The sequence below is a fragment of the Nansenia antarctica genome, assembly GCF_963989245.1.
Source record: "Nansenia antarctica genome assembly, chromosome: 1".
Classification (NCBI taxonomy): Eukaryota; Metazoa; Chordata; class Actinopteri; order Argentiniformes; family Microstomatidae; genus Nansenia; species Nansenia antarctica.
Window position 1 is genome coordinate 60162445 of NC_137674.1, and position 21962 is coordinate 60184406.

Genomic DNA, 21962 nt, shown 5'->3' on the forward strand with positions numbered 1-21962 from the left:
TTAATGCATATGCTTTTTGAATGTAGAGAAATTAAGGGATTCGAAGAAAGGTTGAAAGGACTAGTGAAGAAGCACTGGGGGGTGGAGGTGGTGGGGATGCAGGAGTGGAGGAGGATGGTGGTTTTTGGGGTGGAGGGAAAGAGGAGGGGAGTGAATATATGGTGTTTAAATTATGTATTATCACAGGCTAGGTATGCAATTTATTTGAGGAGAAATTTAGCAAGATTTGAGGGAAAGTGGATAACGGTGTGGAAAGTATTTGAGGGATTGGTCAGGAAGAATGTGGGACTGATGCACAAGACAGGGCAAAAATATTTTGAGAAGTTGTTTAGTAGGGATTGTGGGTTTATAAGGGTGGGGGTGGATGGAGGGTTGGAGTTTGATTTAGATTTTTGAAGATGTTTTTTTTGTTGCATTCATTTGTTATTGATTTATGTTAAAGGGTTATTTTGGTTATGAAGGACTGACGGAATAATAGATGGATGCATCTCATACCAAAATGGTATGGGTGTGTTTTGTTTTTATTTATTGGTTTTTAATTTATTTTATTTGAATTAGAATACAATGAAGGCTATAAAATGAACATGTATGAATATGTATAGCTATGATTGTATTTAAAAGAATATTTTTATAATAAAAGATAAAAAAAAAAAAAAAAAGGCAGCCGGCTGGAGTTCCAAAGGTTGCGTGTTCGAGACTTGACTAAGTGATTTTTTTTATTTATTTTTTTACATTTAACCGAAGATTTCATGCAAAGGCTTCAAACACCATTGTAATCGTGTCAGTTCTTGTAAATTAACCTGCACCATCATTTTATAGCCTACATACTTTTTTAGATGAGATTTTAGATTAGATTCAGACAACGAAATGCAGTAAAAAGTGCGTCTGAAGAGGGATTTGAACCACCGATATAAAATGACGAATAAAACCTGTGGCAGCGGTCGATACCACTAGGCCATTGTGGCGATATGACGGTTTGTAGCCTGCTGCGGATATCACCACAGTAGTAATATTCATTTATTAAAATATGAACATATAACAATAACTGGGGCTAGTATGACCTACGCATTTAATCGGTCAGCAATTTCTTGCCAAACCATTTCCCTCGCCTTGTTAATTGCGGCAGTATTGCACTATTTTACATCTTATTTTTCCGTCTTCATAAAAATCAATAATTCGGAATGCTGCGCAAATGTAGTACCCCTGCAGAGTGGAGTATCTTCATTTCGACAGATCGACTCTTCGGGGCTCTTTATGTCTGCGTGCACGCGCCCATATCGAAGATTTGTACGCCTGTCTTCTGTGAACACTCATCACACAAGGCTGATCCTCGTTCGAGGAATCACCTGAGGCTTGAATTCCAATCTCGAGTTGCCTGAGCGCCGCATTTATTTATATCGCCGCTATACTGATCCACCTTTAGTGGAATGGCCCCCTGGAGACCAAAAGCTCGCAATAAACATAGTTTTTTGCACAGATTTGAGTGTGCAGATGTTGCTTTTTTGCACTCTATTTGATACTCTTCAGCTGCAGCACCTCAGCTAAGTCTGATCACGGATGAGCGGTGGTATTTTCACTATTGGGAATTTACATGCTGAAATGCATTCTTAGACATGACTACGTCGGCATTAAGCGTCTTTGAGTGTCTAGAAAAGCGCTATATAAGTCTAATGTATTGTTATTGTTGGCGGTATAGCAGCCATGCTTACGAGCTGTCTTTGGTAATCAATAAACACACATGACTGCTCGCATCGGTTCACATGCCGGAAAGATAAATATTTATTTGGCACTCTTACATTTATGAAACGTGAACGTAGGCTACATACGTAAACATGCGTATGACATCACACAGCGTGAGTATGCAAATGAGATCAACACTCATTTATAACCCCCACTTGATCTCAGACTATAATTTTATAATTTTAATTTTAATAATTTAAATAATTTTGCCATTTAGCAGACGCTTTTAATCCAAAGCAATTTACAATTACGAATTACAGGGACATTCCCCCTGGAGTAATTGAGGGCTAAGTGCCTTACTCAAGGGCACACTAGTGACTAGTAGTGGTGTGGTTTCAGGCGGGATTTGAACTCACAACCTTCCGATCACAAGTCCAACTCACTATCCACTAGACCACCACTACCACCTTGTTCATTACGGTATTGTATAGTCTGGCATACTAGCATACTACTCATACTATACATAAGGGAGGCAGGCAGTTGACTTAACATTACACGTACAAAGAGAGAGACAGACAGACAGACAGACAGACAGACAGACAGACAGACAGACAGACAGACAGACAGACAGGCAGACAGACAGGCAGGCAGACAGGCAGGCAGGCAGGCAGGCAGGCAGGCAGGCAGGCAGACAGGCAGTGTGTGTCTTACTTTCCACTTCCAGGGTGATGAAAGACTCCTTATTGCCTTTGATAGTGCTGGTGTAACACTTATATCTGCCCTGATCCTCACTTGTGCCCTGATCCTACACTCTCAGTTGTAGTGATTCGTTGCCATGTGCGATGTCGTCTTTGAACAGGGAAGTTCTAGCTCTATAACGTTGGTTCTGCTGCCCCAACTGGTCACTGCCTTGGTAGTAGGAGTGGACGCCCTCCTGTGACCCTGTGAGCCAGTGGATGACCTCATCGCTGGCTGGCTGGAAGCGGCAGGGCAGCACGCACTTCTCAGAGAACCTTACAGTGGGGTCTGGGGAAGAGTGGATGAGCACAGTCACCATAAGGGGAACCTTAGGGAGCGGGGAACATAGGACCCTTTTTCGGGAGGGAGCTAAGGTACCGGGGAACATAGGACCCGGGGAACATAGAGATGACCCCCTTTTTTTAGGACTGTTCAAAAGGGTGTTAGCTGTGTTTTTAGCATGTTCATGTTCTATCAGCATGTTGTGATGTGCTAAACATGCAGATGTTCTATGTTACATAGCGATATTCTTTGTTGTTAGCTGCTAACTAGCTAGCAAGCGCGTCTGTTTTGATTCAGAGTGATTTTCTCCGCTATTTGAGGTGTACCAACATTCAAATAAGACTGTATAGACATATTTTACAAGTGGTATGTCTGATTTTCGTTGAATTTAGCTAGGTTTGTAACAGAATTTGGTTGAAGATTTAGTGGATGTGAGAAAACCGCGTCTTCTCAGCACGCCGCCATCACCGGAAGTCGTTAAGCACCTTCTGCTTGACTCGAGTAGTGCACAGTAACCGTTAAATAGTGGTCCTGTGCCACACTCGTCCACCCATCACAGGTAATAGCAACCTTATTGTTTCTCAACTCAGTAGGCTACCATGCAGGAACAAGGGTATTAGACAGAGCATCCCTGGATGGCAGGTTTGTAATGAGGATTGAGGGCGGTGGTCATCTCTCTGTAAACATATGAGGATAATTATTATTAGTCATTTTGACTTCTTTTGAGTTTTGACAATTGTCTAATGGCACAGATTTATAAACATAAAGTAAACAAATATATTGTTTTCACTTCACTTTACCTGAAAAAGGGAGATTCCACAGTGGATAAGGAATGCAGTCCCTTGACCACAAACCTGGTCATAGCCCTGTGAATTTCCTCCACCTTGTCTTTCATCAAAGTTGCCTTCTTTGCCAAGGTGAATGGGTTCTCTGATGCTGTAGCAGGAGAGCCAAAAATATAAACATAGGTTAAATAATGTTACTGTAGCTAAATATTTGCTGCTGCCTGTCTTGGATAGGACCCTCTTGAATAAGATATGTTTAATTATAGCAGGTCTATCTGAGGGCCTCTCACCCCTATACGTGAGAGTGGCGTTATCAAAACCACTAGTACACCCCGCCACAAAGAGACACACGTTATTAGGGCGCTTTGATTTACAGGTACGACCAGACTGCCTTTGACCAACCCGACAGCTAACTTCCCCCAGCCACAGATCCCACCAATTAACCCCGCTGTTTTAGACTATTTAAAAACCTATAAAAATCGAACAATCCCCCCCCCCAAACACAGACACGGACAATAACAACACACAACATATATGTTCACATTAAAAAGGCACTTAACTTGCCCAGGTGGCAAGACCCTCCCCCGGGGTCTGTGCTTTGTGGCACCTTGTCGACTCGGCTCGTAGTGACGGAGCCGCCGGGGGACCCGTCGACACAGTGCTTACACGTGGAACGCTCCTCAGCTGTTAGGAGTGCCCCTAACTGGAGTTGGAGAGTGGCTGTATGGCACCTATTCCCAAATCCCTAACACTATTCTTAGCCTACCGGCCTACAAAAGATCTCCCCCTCGCTCGCTATCTTCGCCGCCGGCAGCCCTGAACGACTGCGAATGGCACCCACCCCCCAATATGTGCAGGACTTTCAGTAAGGTCTTTGTATAGTTCCACGGAATGTAAAATGTCCTCAGCAGACACACCGCTGAGCCGCTCCCCTCGAGACCCACTAAGCTCCTGGCTCTGTCTATTTATTGGTTTCCTCAGAGTCTCAACAGAGTCCATGAGCAGGTGCAGGTGCAGCTCATCAATCTAATTGCAGAGGTTTACTACATTAATTTCAATGTGTCAATGTTATTGCGTCTGCACGTCATCCTACACAAATAAACAATTACATAAGTAATAGTGATATCTGAAGTGGAACACATAGACCCACACTCTCATACGATGCTGTAGATATCTTACAACACAAAACCAAACCACAGACAACAAAAACGCATGGCTTACTGTTACAGGCAACTAGTTTTATTACAACAGTACATGTATATACAGTAAACGGAACAGTACAAATGGACACAGAAGAGTTGTGGATGTAGGTGGAGTGGGGTGGTCGGTTTAGAAGCACTTCCTGTGGACGATGGAGGGGCCTGCCTCATCGTACTCCTGCTTGGAGATCCACATCTGCTGGAAGGTGGACAGAGAGGCCAGGATGGAGCCGCCGATCCAGACGGAGTACTTACGCTCGGGGGGAGCGATGATCTAGAGAGCGAGGAGAAGAGAGGAGGATGTTGGTTAGAGAACTGTTAGGCTGAGTCTCGTGCAAGAGTAGAATGAACAAGAGGGTTGCAATAATGGAGCGGGCACTCTGAGAACTCGAAAGACGCAAACGCAACTGGCATGCGCTCTGGTACAGTAAGTGCAAGGCAATTGGAGAACAGAAGCGGCATTTAAAACCGGAGACATTGACATGGACAATACTTTGCCAACTGTTTGAGTTTGCCAACTGTAGGCCTAAATCAGTAGACTACTCTATCCACATCCCTGATGTGAATGCTGCTGGGTTACAACGTTATAGCACTCACCTTGATCTTCATGGTGCTGGGGGCCAGAGCGGTGATCTCCTTCTGCATACGGTCAGCAATACCAGGGTACATGGTGGTACCACCGGACAGGACGTTGTTGGCGTACAGGTCCTTGCGAATATCAATGTCGCACTTCATGATGCTGTTGTAGGCGGTCTCATGGATACCGGCAGACTCCATACCTGTGCAGGTGAGATGAGGAAAGTCACTTGGGTGAGCAACGGCAGGCTTAGTGTGTTTACGCTACCACCAGTCATTTGGAAGAAAGGGGATGCTCTGATGCATTTGCAGACTGTGAGTGTAATTGGGCACTAGAGGGCAGCATGGTAAAATGGTTGGTATATTCTATATAGAGTAATGAATGTATGTACGTTTTGAACGCCTGTGAAGTATGTACGTTTTGAACGCCTTGAAGTATGTGTAAGTAAATGTGTGCGTAAAGTTATGCTAAGGAGTATGCCTATAGGTGAACAAGAGATCTAGAGAGAAAGAGATGATACGCACCAATGAAGGAAGGCTGGAAGAGGGTCTCGGGGCAACGGAAACGCTCATTACCAATGGTAATGACCTGACCGTCGGGAAGCTCGTAGCTCTTCTCCAGGGAGGAGGAGGAGGCAGCGGTGGCCATCTCATTCTCGAAGTCCAGAGCCACGTAGCACAGCTTCTCCTTGATGTCACGCACAATCTCACGCTCGGCTGAGAGGGGGCAGATTCAGAGAGTCGGTGAGTCTAATATGCAGGACACACGCCACACACCCAAACAGGCTACACAACATCTGTAACACAGGTGAACACTGAACATAATGGGGTTTCCTCTCCAAATACACAACAGGAGTACATTGCCCTATTTTAACATATAATATACAAACTACCAACATATTAGCAACTGCTTGTGGGGAGAAATTACGTTATCATTATATGGTATATATTGGTATACATATATAATCATACTATGGTAATCAATATGTTATATAGACTATCCTTGCTGTCCTTTCTCCTCTCCTCTCTGACATAATGTTCCCAGGTCAAGTGCCTGAGAGTGCTGGTTCTTGTTGGACCTCTTACCGGTGGTCACGAAAGAGTAGCCACGTTCTGTCAGGATCTTCATCAGGTAGTCAGTCAGGTCGCGACCGGCCAGATCCAGACGCATGATGGCGTGGGGAAGAGCATAACCCTCATAGATGGGGACGTTGTGGGTCACACCATCACCAGAGTCCAGCACAATACCTAGGTGGGGGTAAATGGTGCGTCAGTGGATGCACGCAGCCAGGCACAGACCATTGGGGCGTCTTTTAAAATGCAACTTTAAGCTAAAGCATTTAGTCGATTAACTATTGAGTAGTGTCTCTAGGTAATGCCATGTGTGAGAGATTACAATACTTTTCTTATTGAGTGTAGCAAAGCATGGATTGGATGTAGTACATTTAGTATAATATAATCATAAGGTAAAATAGTGTTTTTATACACATAAACTATGTTGTATGGTTTATGTCTATATCCAGGAGCATAAGTCCCATGGAGACTCACCGGTGGTACGACCGGAGGCGTACAGGGACAGCACAGCCTGGATGGCAACATACATGGCGGGGACGTTGAAGGTCTCAAACATGATCTGGAGAGGAAGAGAACGACAGCCATTTAGACTCAAAATCAATGAAACAGTCTATGGGTCAACATATCAGTGTCAGTATACTCAATATAAAATAGAAGATACATCAATACTCAGTATACCAATAGGCCTACACAATCACTACATATCTACTACACATCCTTATGTTTACTTGGTACATGTTACAGCCCTATATGTCTATATCGATAGGCCTACTCAGTACACTATATAGAACTAAACCTCAGTATTGATAGCCTACACATAACAGGCAACTTAAGGGGTTCACAGGCGGCAGACTCACCTGGGTCATCTTCTCCCTGTTGGCCTTGGGATTCAGAGGAGCCTCTGTGAGGAGGGTGGGGTGCTCCTCAGGTGCTACACGCAGCTCATTGTAGAAGGTGTGGTGCCAGATCTAAGAGGAAGGAGAGACGGTCAGAGTACTGGACATTATGTATGCTCACAATACCTAATTGTTTTGCTTATGTACTATTGAGTATACATAGCCTGCTGTATGTTATGTGAATTAGCTGTCTTCCTATCTGTTTGTTATATTTCCTCTTTCATTAAATAACATATTCCTTATATGTTTGAGTTGTTCAAATGTACTATTAGTATCACATGAAATGGAAGCATATATATATATAATTTATTTTTAATCTCAAGAGAAATCTTTAACTGTCCATAATCATTAGCCCGTTACAATGTTGGTTCTGATGGTCTACCCACCTTCTCCATATCGTCCCAGTTGGTGATGATGCCGTGCTCGATGGGGTACTTCAGAGTCAGGATACCTCTCTTGCTCTGAGCCTCGTCTCCTACGTAGGAGTCCTTCTGACCCATACCCACCATCACACCCTGCCCAGAGAGGAGACATTGTTCATGATCTGCAATACGCACTAACAAAGATTGATTCCACACCAACTTTACGCATAGGCTGCGTTGCCAAACTACCCGTATCATATTCCGAACCCTAACCCTAATCATGACATTACCGCAAGGCACTTTGTTATCATAACTTTTGCTTCATTCTATACGTAAACAAACCTCAGCCGTTTATATGTATCGGTATCCTATTTGTTTCCAAGTAACGCACCTGGTGACGGGGGCGTCCAACGATGGATGGGAACACAGCACGGGGAGCGTCATCACCGGCGAACCCAGCCTTGACAAGGCCAGAGCCGTTGTCGCACACGAGTGCGGTAGTCTCCTCGTCGTCACACATGATTGGTCTTGTTTCGGATGGCCGTCTGGAGGGAGACGGTAACAACGGTAAGATATCAGTATAACGCTAACAGAAATGAACTGAATTAATTGAAATGTTTGGCTACCAATACACCACTAACCCGATCTAACTACACGATAGGCCTACTGCTGTACCGTCTGGATGCACATTCATTGGTGCGTAAACCTTGCCACACTTCTAAGCATCTTTCTCATAAAGCATCTTCTGTGGTGGCTAGTGAGCAGATTATTCAATAGGGTTTTCATTATTATTTTGGCATTTAAGTGCAAGTACTTCACTTTCTCACAGTGAAAATTGAAAGGAGGTTTTCTAACAACCTTGTTCTCTACCCAGCTGAAGAGAACACCACTGCTACCCTATCTTCTCTCTCCCCTCTCTCTCAGCGCTCCATTGTCAAGCCAAACAGGGGCATACAGTACTAGACCCCCCCACACCACAGCTCTATTTTTGGCTCTGGCCCTTGTCATTCCAATCGGCAGCCACACGGAACCACATCTCTCACTGCCCCCCCCCCTCCCTCTCTTCTCCCCATATACCCTCCCCTCCTCCACCCCACCTATCTGAACCAGAGCTATTTCACAGCTGAAGGAGCATGTCTGTTGACAAGTGACAGTGGGACTGTCCCTCCTCAGCTGTCGCTACATAGTAACTCCAGTGTGTGGGGCTGAAGCATGTGCTGCCGTCCCTCCAGCCTCCTATAGCCTCCTCCAGAACCCCCCCTCCCCCCCAGCCTCCCCAGTCCCTCCAGCCTCACCATCCCCCTGACATCCCTCTGGCTGCATGCCCGACTGACGCTCTCTGCCCCTTTCCCTAATCCCCTAGGGGTTTACACATGTGGCATCAGGTTGAGCTGTCATTCAATCACAACAAGGCCACCATGTCCTACAGTTGTTCCCCTCCCCGTCCCAAGAGTTCCCTCATGTCTCCCCTAATGCAACACTCTATTTCTCTACAATCAGTCAATCAAGGGGATAAACCATCCATTGCAGGTTTTACCCCTACTTGTGGTATCCCTCGGTGTCATCTATTCTAATCACAACAGTATCCTAGTTCCAGTCTATGAAGCAGACCCCCACTGGCCCTCTCTCTTCCTTCGCTTGTAAAATGACAGCAACGCAGTGGCAATGATGCTTCGCCCGAGTTGCTGACAAAGTTTGGATCCTAGCACCGAGTCTAGCCATCCTCTCAGTCTCCCTCTCTTGTCTGTCTGAAGTAGTCCAAAGAGAAATGGCTGTCACAGGCAGTACTGTAGCTGCTGTAACAGTAGCAGAGACACTCACCAAGTTGAACCGCAAGGCTGGAGTTTCCACTGGGACAAAGGGCGAGGATGAGAGGTGCTCCTTAAATATGCCCCTCCGTTCTGGGGCTGGGGGCTGGGGGCGGGCTCAGGAGTTCAGACAAGCCCAAATAAGAGCTGCTAAAAAATGGTTCACAAGTAAGTGTATCCTGTGTCAGGTCTGCCACTAAAACTGAGTGATGTTTCCTAGGAGACGGCAGGGCAGACAGTCCCGCCCTGTGACAGAAATAAGGATTGTCAGGATAGTGAAAAGGATTAATTCAAGATATTTTCCATAATGGTGTTATGTTTGATTATTGGGGTGGGAGATGTGATAATGAAGCGATTTATGTCCTATGAAAAGGTCTTCTCTCAGTGTGATGTTAGCTGACATAAGTAAGGAGGTCTTTTATTAGATTGAAATCTACACAGGAAATTTATGGCCCTTGTGATATCAGATATTTATTTGATTTACTGTGTTGTGGATGTACTTGAAAGGAAGGAGTATGAGATGCCACACTTTTCAATTCGATGCAAGGCTTGTATCAATTACTTATTGGGATGAATTACTGTAAATACTACACTTTTATGACTAATGCATGGATTGAAAATGTTGATGTTTTTTTCTTTTGCACATTTTGCACAAATACTGTATGTGTTTTGACTGCACGTAAGAGAATGACTGACAGAGATGATACTTGCTTATCTGTCAGATTGTTTACATGTTGATGAATGCATACCGTAATCTGTTCACTCTTAGAACTCCCTGATTAGTATCAGGGCGCAGAAACAGCAGGGACTTCATTCAATAAAGAATCAACACTCCTCTCATCATGTGTCTGAATGACACATCATCTTTCCTCCACTCACTCAGACTCTTCTCAATGTCTCAGAAAGTCACGCTAATATGACTAAGCTCAGAGAGGGGGATTGGGAAGGGGAAGAGGGGGTGTAAGGGGTGCTTAACTGTAACTCTAAACCGAGGGTGGGGGGGTGGGGGGGGTGGTTAAGGAGTCGTTTGAGGGGCACTCTGTGCAGCCTGTGGAATAGTGCCTACACTATGTCAGTTTGCCAGCAGAGCTGTGGCATGTGTGAGAGAGAGGGGGCCAGAAACATGCCAGACAGCTGAGAGTCTAAGGGGGGGGTGGGATTTTGAGGATGAGGGGGAGGTTGGAAGGAAGGGGTGAGGGGTGGAGAGATATGGGAGCGTCCAGACTCCGGACCCTCCTCCGCTAACTCAACGAGTCTTGGGGACAGCCTGTGGCAGCCTTAGCTGTAGCTCTGCGCTTTGATTGGCTCCGCTCTCTCCTTTTAGGGTCATGGTGGGCAACAGGTGTCACTGGCTGGACTTCGCTGCAGCTCTCCTGTCCACTGCCCCCGCTCCTTATTCGTCACCTCCCGTCCGAACCCCCCCATACGCTCTTGTATTGTACCCTATCAGGAAACAGGGAATTTTTTTCTATATAGAGTCTCAATCTGTGAGGCCCATTATGAATATGAAGACCCCCCACCAATAAAATATTTTCGCTGTGAAATAGTTCTGCCACAAAGGGAGTAGATAACCTACTTTTCTATTTATATTCTCAGCATTTCATTAAGAAGGGAACTGATAGATTCAGACAAAGGTTTCCTAGAGGTCTTCAGGGGGAATAAATACTGTCTTAAAGTGAATACATTTTGAATTAATTTCCTTCTCTTCACACAATGCAGCTACAGTACGATTGATGGATTATTCTCTGGTAAAATGAGTTGATGTTGTGTTAGAAACATGAGTACAGTGCTTGATTAATAAAATCAACAGGCGTACTGTATGTTGGAGTATCAAACTACTTGGGAATGAGAGATGATGAATGATGATGCTGTGTGGCCCCATTTCAGAGTAAACCTCAGCAACAAGGTATTGGAGGCATTCTATGAACCTGGGTTCCATCAGGATGTGCCTCACTTGGATTATGTGTGAGCTTTTCTGACCCCCTGGCTGCAGTGAAGAGCCTATATTTAGACATTTTTCTAACAGCAGCAGAGATAGTCGGTGGACGCCATCCTTCAGGATTCTCTTGTACTGTAATGTTCCCCACCAACAGTCAATGGAAGCCCAGAATAGTCGACTGGAGATAACAGGATGATTCAGTGTTCAGTGTTCACAGGGTCAACTGTTTTGTTGAAGGAATAATCAATTACTTTTGTAGAATGAAAACCTTATGAAATAAGATTACACACAATAAGATTACATTAACATTATTATAATGTTGGAACACAACAACAATTCAACAATTTCATGTTCATTCAAAATGAAGTTTGTAGCCTATACCTTTCGGAAAATACACTGATAAACAAGGAGGACATACAAATATGTAACACAATGCATTCTGGAAAAAAAATATAATAATAGTGGGCCTATGTAGATGATAATCAACAAAAACATTTTTTATCAAGAAAGTATTATAAACACTATTGGCGCTTTTCCATTGACCGGCTCGGTACGCGAGTATCATGCTTCCTCCATTGAACGGAAAGTCCTATCTATTCCATTCAAAGTGTTTTAGCCTTCCCCCTTTCCACTGGTAATAAGGAATTGGCAAGAATAGATCGATATAAATAGATCAACATAATGCAGCACTATCATGCACAGATCAGCCTTAAAACATGTAACGTTAGATATATAACGGAGCGATGTATTTCTACGGAAAGGCTGACTGACGCGGGGCTCAATCTCCGTGTTTGTTATAGATACGATACGAGTGCTCCGGTGTCTTGCTGGTAGTCAAATATATTTATTTATATATACAGCATATGGATGTTACGTGCCTGTTACCTGCCGCTTTCGGTTCTAATAGTTTAGATCTCGCAACCAGGGAAACGCCGACATGTGTTAAAGGGAGCAAGATGCGAATCTACCGGCATTTGACTGCCGCTGGACTGAGGAACAGCATAGGCACAGGACATAATGCCATAATAGCGTTTTTTTTGTTATGCTTGTTGTAAATAAAAGTTCTATGATGCATTGAAATGACATTAAACTAAGATAATACGATGGTTAGCATAATTTTTCTAATCTTTATTAATAAGTTATTACAGAAACAGTAAGTGACATTTTCCGAGAGCGAAATCTGTTGTGGTATTTAAAGATGGCGGTTAGCGAAGAAATCTATGAACATGGGATGACGATTTTCATTGACCAATCAACGGTGTGCAGCATCACACGTCACACGCAGCCTGGCAAAAAAGTACCTTTGGTAGCTTTCACTACCCATCCCGAACAAGAACTAAAACCGGAACTAAAGCACGGGTACCAGAAATGGCACGGGTACTTTTGGCAGTGGAGAAAGGCTAAAGACCAGGGCCGACCCGGGTCGACCCGGGTCGGCCCTTTAGTGGAAAAGCGCCATATATCTTCATCATGTATATTCATGCATATATCATGTATATATCATCATATATATTCATCACCATGGAGTAGGCTACTTTTGGCAACATTAATGATCAAGATCAAGATATGGTGAATTGGTCTCAAATGGGTGATACTTTTGGGAGACCATTCATCCTTATAAGGAGTTGCAGTTTGTTTGTGTCTCTGACAGCTGCCTGTTTCTGCTGGTCAACCCCCCAGCAGAGATGGTCATCACCGCAGCTGTTGGCCACAAATGTCTCTTAACATTCAGTGCTCCTTTGACAATATGCTTTGTTTACCATCTCAAATTTGACTCCATTGCAGACTGTGAAAATGATAGATAATTTATGAGCAGATAACAGAAACAATCTTAACTTGTTAGGATTAGAGATAGCTTTTCTGTTGCTAAAATAATAAGTATTATTATTTTACATTTGATGGCGAGGGACACATGTTCACTGCGACATATTGACCCCCTCCCCCCCCACCTGTTGTTGAGAGACTCCTGTGAGTGTCTGTCTGTGTGAAAATAGAAGGTTTCGTATACTGAAAGGCTATTTACATTTAAATGAACTGCTAATAAATTATAATAAATTGCATATAGTTGCTAGATAATACAATACAATACAATAATTAACCCTATGTATGAACAAAGAGGACATCAACACTTGACATTATTCTCAGCTCTGTTCTTCTCCTAGGGATATGTGGCGTGTGTGCTGTGCCATATGCCAGTCCTAAACAGCTGTTGGCAGAGTAAACACACTGCACACTGATAGGCATGTTAATCAAGCAAATAGCAATATAAATATTTTTCATATCAATGTGCATTTCTCACTGTAAGTCAGGACAGTGACAAAAGCTGCCAGGCGAGTGGCCATATTTTCTCTCTTGATGAGCAGCCCCCTGCAGGCTCAGTGATGGTTATGTAATGCATAAAAGTTTAAAGGGCCGACTACACAACACATATCTGTATGAATGAGTTAACAGTAGGGGTGTGAGTTATTGGCTTTTTGTGAAAATCGCCTAGCCAATGCTTCTGCAGTGTTGCACTGCCATACCATTGTCTGAATGTGTTTTACAGTGTGATGAGAGACCTATGTAGAGACGGGGCATTGGGCCGTGCCAACCGTTTCTCAGATAGTGTCAGCTCTATAAATATGTGGAGTGCTTTGGAAGTTTCCATGTCAGCGCTCCATTGTCCTGTGAGCTACAGGTGTGTGCATGCGTGCGTGCATGCGCAAGTGTGTATGTGTGTGCTTGTGTGTGTCAGTGTCTCTCTCTCTCTCTCTCTCTCTCTCTCTCTCTCTCTCTTTCAAATCAATACAATATCTTAACAGAAAATATACATAAAAACAGATAGAGAAAATAAAGACAACCAGACAAAACATAAAAGTATAACAGCCATGAGTTCAAACATGCAGGGTACTGTAGATAATAAAAGCTCAAATGTAACATGACTAAAAGACTAAAAGCATATAGTACGTACTGTATAGTATAGTATAAGCCAGGATAAAAAGGTATGTTTAAGATTAGTTTTTTTTTATATGTTTTTCCCCTCTCTCTGTGTGTGTGTTTTGTTATATTCTTTCAGGTTTTTTCTTTAGCTATGTAGTTTTATTGAGTTACTAAATGTGTAGCTCAATACATACCTGGTCTAAATTTCATGTAAATAGCTGCAATGGAGATATGTTGAATGAAAATTGTTGATGTGTTTATGTGTATATTGATTTCCTCCACTGTACATGGAAATACAGCAGAATAGTTTCCAAGACTAGTATCTGCTGTAAGTTTTACAAGCTCACAGAAAGCTCAATAGACAGATTTACGACCACACACAGCTGACGTAGACACAAATCAAGAAATTGTCACGCCTGAAGAGGCTAGTTTGGAATGATCTGATGACACAAGACCCATGCCACGTAATCACAGGGTCCCTGGTTCAATTTCAGCCATCGACCTATCCTGCATATCATCCCTCCTCTCTTTGACAACAGTAAGGTCTAAGCTCAGAAACTGTGGTGTTATTTTTGACCAGCAAATGCACTTTGATCACCACATCAGATCACTGTCACATACCGGTACCTGTTTTTTCCATCTGTGCAATATTGCTAAGCTCTGGTCTGTGGAATCCCACGCAGAGTTGGAAATGATCATTCATGCTTTTGTATCATCCCGATTGGACTATTGCAATTTCCTGTTCACCTGCCCCAACGCCTGGGCCGGCTACAAATGGTCCAACATGCAGCTGCAAGGCTGTTGACTAGGTCCAGAAAATCATGTCATCACTCCCATCTTAGCATCCCTACACTGGCTCCCCATCAAATATATAATTAATTTCAAGGTTCTGGTCATCACCTACAGAGCCCTCCATGGTCAGGCATCTGCTTACATCTGTGACCTACTGCATCCTTACAGCCCCAGTAGGGGGTTCTGACCAGGGTTTGTTGGTTGTCCCCCGTGCCAGATTGAAAACCAAGGGTGATAGAGCATTCTAAACCGTGGCTCCCAGGCTTTGGAATGCTCTTCCCTTGGATCTTAGATCAGCGGTCTCGGTCGAGGCTTTTAAAAAACAGCTAAAGACTGTCTTGTATAGACAGGCTTTTGGATACCCCCTCTTTCTGTGTCCTGTTGATATTGTTGTACACCTGTTGTCTGTTACTTGTTCTTATTTTCACTTGTTTGCCTATTTTAACCTGCTATGACTTTCGCTCTTTTATTATGTTTTATTATGTTTCTTCTTTATTATGTTCTCTATATGCAAAGCACTTTGTGACCCTTGGTCTGGGAAAGGTGCTATACAAATACATTGTAATGTGTAATGTAACTGTCAATCTCTACTGTCTCTACCCCAATAAAGCAGAATTGCCACCCCCCCCCCAAAAAGAAAGACTATGAAGAGTTAGGCCCAATCCCGATTCTCTTTTCTACCACTTCGGCTCGTTTTGGAGTCACTCGCTTTGGAGCCAAGGCCTCCGAACAGAGCCACAAGCTGTAGTGGTTCCCCGGGGGAAATGGGACAACCCTTCACGACTAATATCATCCGTAGTGTAATGAATGGGTTAATTCATAGTCAGGACGGCGCATGCGCCTTAGAGAGAGTTCGTGATATACCAGTAGGTGACTGACAGGTGTCGAGAGAACCGAAGTAAACTGGTTATACCTTTGTTGAACCCAGACTCAAGTGTCTTATTATTCTATGTCCAAGTGACATTACACATAGTATCGTAGAAAAGCATTGACGCTCGCGATTCATTCACAACTTGAATGAACTTGAACGCTATCAATCGATCAAACAAGTCATCAAATAAAAAAGAACAATGCTTCATTATCAGACCATGACAGAATAAGCTCTAACCTGTATGAAACCTGTGCTCCTACCCTGCCAGTCTGCACTGATTTAGGACAACAGTGCAACAACTTCGAGGCTGAACTTTAGTTACATTTACAGCGTCATATGCCATCAAAGGGAAACATGGAAAAATGCATGACTTACAGATTTAATTTTATGACGTTACGAAATCCGATGTGACAGGAACGCTGGAGAAACAGCCGCTGTCCACTGCATTAGTTAACTACATGTCCTTGATGAGTCTCCCGCTCACTGCCCTCCATCAAAAATGGCACATACAGTATATAGTACTAATACATACATAATAACAACTGCTCGGATTAGATTGCCAGTTGTTTTGGTATAATAACAACTCTAGCGTCATATACCACCAAGGGGGGGAAATTCGCGCCTATCATGCTGTCAAACACCACAGGTAATAATTTATTTCTAAATAAACATGATTGTACATCTCTGAAATGGAAATCGCGCTGTGCTTGACACTTCCATGGGACTGACGTCGGGGCAGCGGAACACGGTGACTGTCAGCCTGTGACAAACGCGCAGATATGAGTGCTCCGGTCTGTCCTGCTGGCTCCGGTGTCCTGGCCGCTGTCCTGAGCGCGCTGGACTGTGGAACTTTCTATGTTAAGCATAGGCACAGCACCTCGACATCAAAGTGATTTCTTTTGTTATGCTTGTTATAAAGAAAGGGTCTATAATGCATTGAAATAACATTCAATTATATAACCCATCAACAATATTACATAATAACAACTGCTCGGATAGGATTGCGGGTTGTTTTAGTTTAATACGTGCCATAGCTGTAAATAAAACATCATGCGCGTCTACCATGCACACATCAGCCTAACGTTAGATAGATAACTTCACATTAAATATGTCTATCATCATCCGCTGTCAAACACCACAGGTAATCTTTTATTTCTAAACAGGAATGTACATCTCGATGTGAATCGCGCTCCTTATGGAAAGGCTGTGCTTGACGCTTCCATGGGGCGCTCCTGCATAGGCACAATATCGGCATAATAGCGATCTTTTTTTGTTATGCTTGTTGTAAAGAAAAGGTCTATAATGCATTGAAATGACATTAAACTAAGATAATACGATGGTTATCATAATTTTTTAAGTCTTTAATTACAAGTAATTCCAGAAAAAGTAAATGACATTTCAGGCTCGCTTCCGTATTACGAGAGCGAAAAGAACATTTCTTTAGATGATTCGCAATGCATGCCGGAAGGGAGTCTCATGGCTCCGAATCGAACGAGGGTCAAGATTTTCTCCAAATGGAGCCATGGAAAACCCTAACCCTCCCCCTAACCCTAAATGAGTAATGAATTGGGACGCCACTACGGCTACACGTGAACGTGCAAAATGGAGCCGTAGGGGTGAAAAGGGAGCCGGAGTGGTGAATTGGGATTCACCCTTAGAGGTAGAGTTTGTGTATGCATGGCTGGCAAATATGTCATTTTTAAATGAGTCATGAAACAATAATTTGTATTTGTACATTATCTAACTAAGCAAATTCAATTTGTCATCAATCAGTTACATTTGGGGAATAAAGTAACTTGTAATTATTCATAGGACTGAAGTTTCATAAAAATTGTGCCAGTGGTGTCTGAGATATCACGTGTGACATTCAACAATTTGACATTCAGATGCACTGTCCCCTCCCTGATTTCAACTTGGGGGACATTCTTTTAAAAAAAAATATTATATTTGATTCTTTTATAATAATAATAATATATAAAAATAAAAATAAAAACGTTCTTTCATCTTCTATCTATCACAACTACTGCCAATGGCCCCTGGCCTGAGCTAGATTACTCTTCCTGCTACAATTGGTGAATTGATGATTCACTTGCTTAGTCAAATGTATCATTGTAAGTCGCTTTGGAATAAGGCGTCTGCTAAATGCCAAAAATGTAAATGGGACAATGTTTACATTACACATACATAATGGCACTATAGGAGCTGGTTTGGGCATGACTGACGAACCCTAACCCTTGAACAGAGTAAAGGATGTTGTATCATTATCAGCAATCAGTTGGTTGGGCATAAACAAACCCACCCACGCCCATGAAACAAAGGCAGAGGAGCGAGATCGACAGAGCTATTCAGATTGCATGACAGATCACACTTGTTGCAAATCAAAATTCTCTTTTATTCACAGTGAACACAGTATGAGCACAAAACATAGGCCCTACTGCAAATGGCCTACAGTATGCAGATTGCAGATACCATGGCTTTCAAAGAACATTTCAAAAACAGTAACAACATAAATGTAAGTGCAACTGAATTATTATTATTTATTTATTATATATATAAAATAAAAATAAATCATCTTTTGTTGCACCTTTTAAAGATGATTTCACTACAAATTGTCTTCATCCTCAGGGGAACCAAAACAACCAAAACAGTGGTTGAAGCAAAAGTAATGCTTTTGGGAAGCGACCCAAGACAATCAAGGTAGCAACCTGTCTTACAATATAACAGAACATAACAAAAACATGGTTGAGGATTCAGCCTTCTCAGACTGCGCTGGGAGGTGGCGTTAAAAGGTCAGAGGTCATCTCTACGATGGTCCTCAGGGGGAGGCCCCTGAGGAAGCCCTGGTGCTTGGCCCTCAGCTCCAGGAGCGCATCTACGATCCTCTGCCTCCCTACCTCCGGGTGGCGCTCTGACAGCCGTGCCATCAGCGTGTCGAAGCTGCCCATGGTGGTGTCACAGCTGGTCGTCCGCTTCTCCAAGCTGCAGCGCAGGGGCTGAGAGACCACCTGGGCACAGGAACGGAGACGTAAGTCATACATGGAAATAACCTTGCCTTGTTATTTCAAGGCTAAATAAGGGTGTCTGTATCAAACAAATAATGAAACGCAGACAATTAATCAGTCCAGAAAGAACAATATCTAAACTATGGCAAAATTACAGAAGTCAATTCTATAGTGGAAAAAGGGTCCTCTCTTCACCTTTACTGGGCTGGTGTTAGAGCTGATTTTGGAGTCTTTGGGCCCAAGGGTGCCCCCTGGGGGTAGTGCTGCTCTGTGTCTGGTGGAGGGGCCCTGCTGGTGAGTTGCCTCCCCCTGACCATCACCCTGGCCCTGTTGGCCCTTAGTGCTGGGTCTGTGGATGTGCTCCACGTGCACTGTGAAGCCATGCATACTGCATCCATCCATCTCCTTCACCGCTGCTTCAGCATACTTTGGACCACTGACAGTCACTACGGCAAGTCTGAGGGACATACAAGGTATCTTTAGCATAGTGCTCCAATGCCTCATTTGATTGAATGAACCTCTTGTAATATAATGACATTTGTATTGATGTACTGTTGCTGTTGTAAGAATATTAATGTTGTTACACAAATGTGGTCATGTGACACTTGTAGATTTCTAGACCTAACTAATCTGTGTCATCATTGTTTGTTTGTTACCTGAGTTTGTTACTGAAGGTTGAAATTCTCACTTCTGACACCTGATACTTTTCAAACCAAAGCATCACTTCACCCTGAGAACATACACAGGAAACCTTTACTTGACTATGCGACTATTGCGTGACCCTGGTGGTCAATACAATACAAATATTGTAAAAGTAGTCTGTGAGCCAGGACCCCAAATTTGGGCCACCTGGGGGGACAATGTCTCATAGTGATTTTTAGCAAGGTATTAGTGTTATGTATTGAAGTGTTATTTTTAGCTATGTGGACCACCGTAGTTTGAATGATGAAAAGCTGTATAGGTAATTGCCCTGTCAAGAATGCGGAAGTGATACCATGCCTGTATACCTGCGGTTTGGTCAGTAAATCTAGGGACATATATCAAAGTGTTTCGCCGCCTCTGCCTCCATTCTTTATTGGGAATTATAGATGTTATTGGTTATATACATAACAATTAGGTTCTAGTACTAGCAAACAGTTAACTACCACCGGTGCAAGGCTATCACATTTTTTCTAGTACTAGGGGTGTATACCTTGCTAAAAATCACTATGAGATATTGTCCCTCCAGGTGGTACCGACCAACCCTACTGGCTCACGGACTAAAGCTAGTTTTGGTAATGGAGACATTACCTCGGTCACATTGTTGGGTAGGTCTGTGACACACAGGAAGGAGCGATGACCCTCCTTTTTAAGGTTCCTAAATTAATCAAATTCATTCATTCAATTCATTCAATTAAAAGACACAAAAACACCAAATACAAGTGTGAAATGGTGCATATTACACGAAACTATTTGAAACTCAAAACATCTTTGAATCTTTTGGGCTTCAGAGCTTTATCCCCATTCCAGTACTAACCTTCTTCTGTCTTCTCCACTACCATGGCCAGACTCTCAGTCTTCACAGCTGCTTCTGCAGGTCCCAGGTTCTCCTCAGCATCAAACCATGCCTCGCTGGAGTTGACGTCTTTCACTCTTACTCCCCCTGCGAGTGGGTGAGTTACAAGTGTAGAGAATCAGAATTCTCAATTTCTCCAATTGATGAATAAATCAAATAAATAAATGTGAAGGCTGAGGTTTTACTGCCCCACTGTGTTTACCTGGCTTGTTCCCACGGTTGGTCCCATTCTGCTGGGGCTCACGGGTGACTGCCTTCACAGCTGTGCTGCCTTCTGCCTTGGTGAGGGTAATTGGACCTCTCCCACTTGGACCCTCCTGTTAGAATTGAGAATGAGATTATACTTGTATATGCGTTTTGTAAATATAAGTATTATTATGACTGAGTTACTGACTATTGGTGTATGAATGAACAGAGGACTTTAGGCCTTGATTTGATGCCACCAACTGCAACCTCCTACGACAAATTCCTATACAATATACTACCACTTGGAACCACTCCTCAGATTTCTACCTACCTAGATTTCAGCCTCCCCCCACACACACACACCCCCACACTAAAATGTTATTTCAGAATTGATACCTGCGGGAGCTAGCTAACCTGTGCAGGGGTGTAGCGGGTGCCGGTGGTGATCCCCCGGGAGTCCACAGACAGAGGTTTGAGCTGGTCCAGGGGCACCCCTGAGAGGACCTTCCCCCTCATGTCTCTGTAGTCTCCCTCCAGGACCTGCAGCACATTCATCAGGGTCTCAGGTGGGCCCTCACTCATACTGGGGGAATTACACACGTAGTAAATAATAAGACCAGCACTCTCAAATAGAAACATTAATTATATGTTTCAATGCATAAATCAGTATTCTTCAGCTATTACCCACTCGACTTGTGGCAAAACAAGGACAAACAAACTAAAAACAATCCAACTAAAAACTACTTCTGAAATTCCCCCTAAACTGATAATTTATTATTAAAGGGGGTCACACTTATGATGGATTATGATGAGGAGTCAGCAGAAAAAGGCAAGGGTATTATGATTCCATTTTATCTCCTGCGTTAGTGAGCCCGCCCTCCGATTTCTGCCTCCAGTGGCCCACTGACAAGGATTACCATTTCATCCATTACAATGAGCCCATCCTCCGTTTCCTACCACCACCAGCCTCCCCGGGTGCTTCCATCCTGTCCCTTACCCTTGGGCGAGGCGGTCTCCCTCGGGGGATGTGTAGTAACGCATCCAGCAGTGATGCTGGCACATCCCATACTGCAGAGCCAGTAGACACAACTCTGCCCGCTGGGCACGCTGGGCACAGTCACAGCCCTGCTCCCCATCACAACCCCCACCTCGCCCACCGCCTGGAGAGCTGAAATAGGCACATTTAGAAACTCTTTATTTATAATTTATTTATACTGGGGAGATCTTACTGAGATCTGAGTCTGTAAGACTTTTTAAAGAAATAAAAGCAGAGGGGGAAAATGTTGAGGATGAATGGA

General features: G+C 43.5%; 1 protein-coding gene across 2 annotated transcripts; it reads right to left on the reverse strand.

Annotated features, from left to right (window-relative positions):
* Positions 1 to 4814: 4814 nt before the first annotated feature.
* Positions 4815 to 8112, reverse strand: actc1a (actin alpha cardiac muscle 1a; the record flags this gene model as incomplete). 2 transcript variants are annotated; one of them, XM_080550212.1, is made up of 8 exons in its annotated part: positions 4815 to 4958; positions 5282 to 5463; positions 5786 to 5977; positions 6347 to 6508; positions 6809 to 6893; positions 7192 to 7302; positions 7617 to 7745; positions 7984 to 8112. In XM_080550212.1, the coding sequence occupies 8 exons, from the start codon at positions 8110 to 8112 to the stop codon at positions 4815 to 4817; spliced, it is 1134 nt and encodes a 377-aa protein (XP_080406338.1). The 2 variants fall into 2 exon arrangements, with proteins under 2 accessions (XP_080406338.1, XP_080406339.1); XM_080550213.1 differs by lacking the exon at positions 7617 to 7745.
* Between the last annotated feature and the right edge of the window lie 13850 nt (positions 8113 to 21962).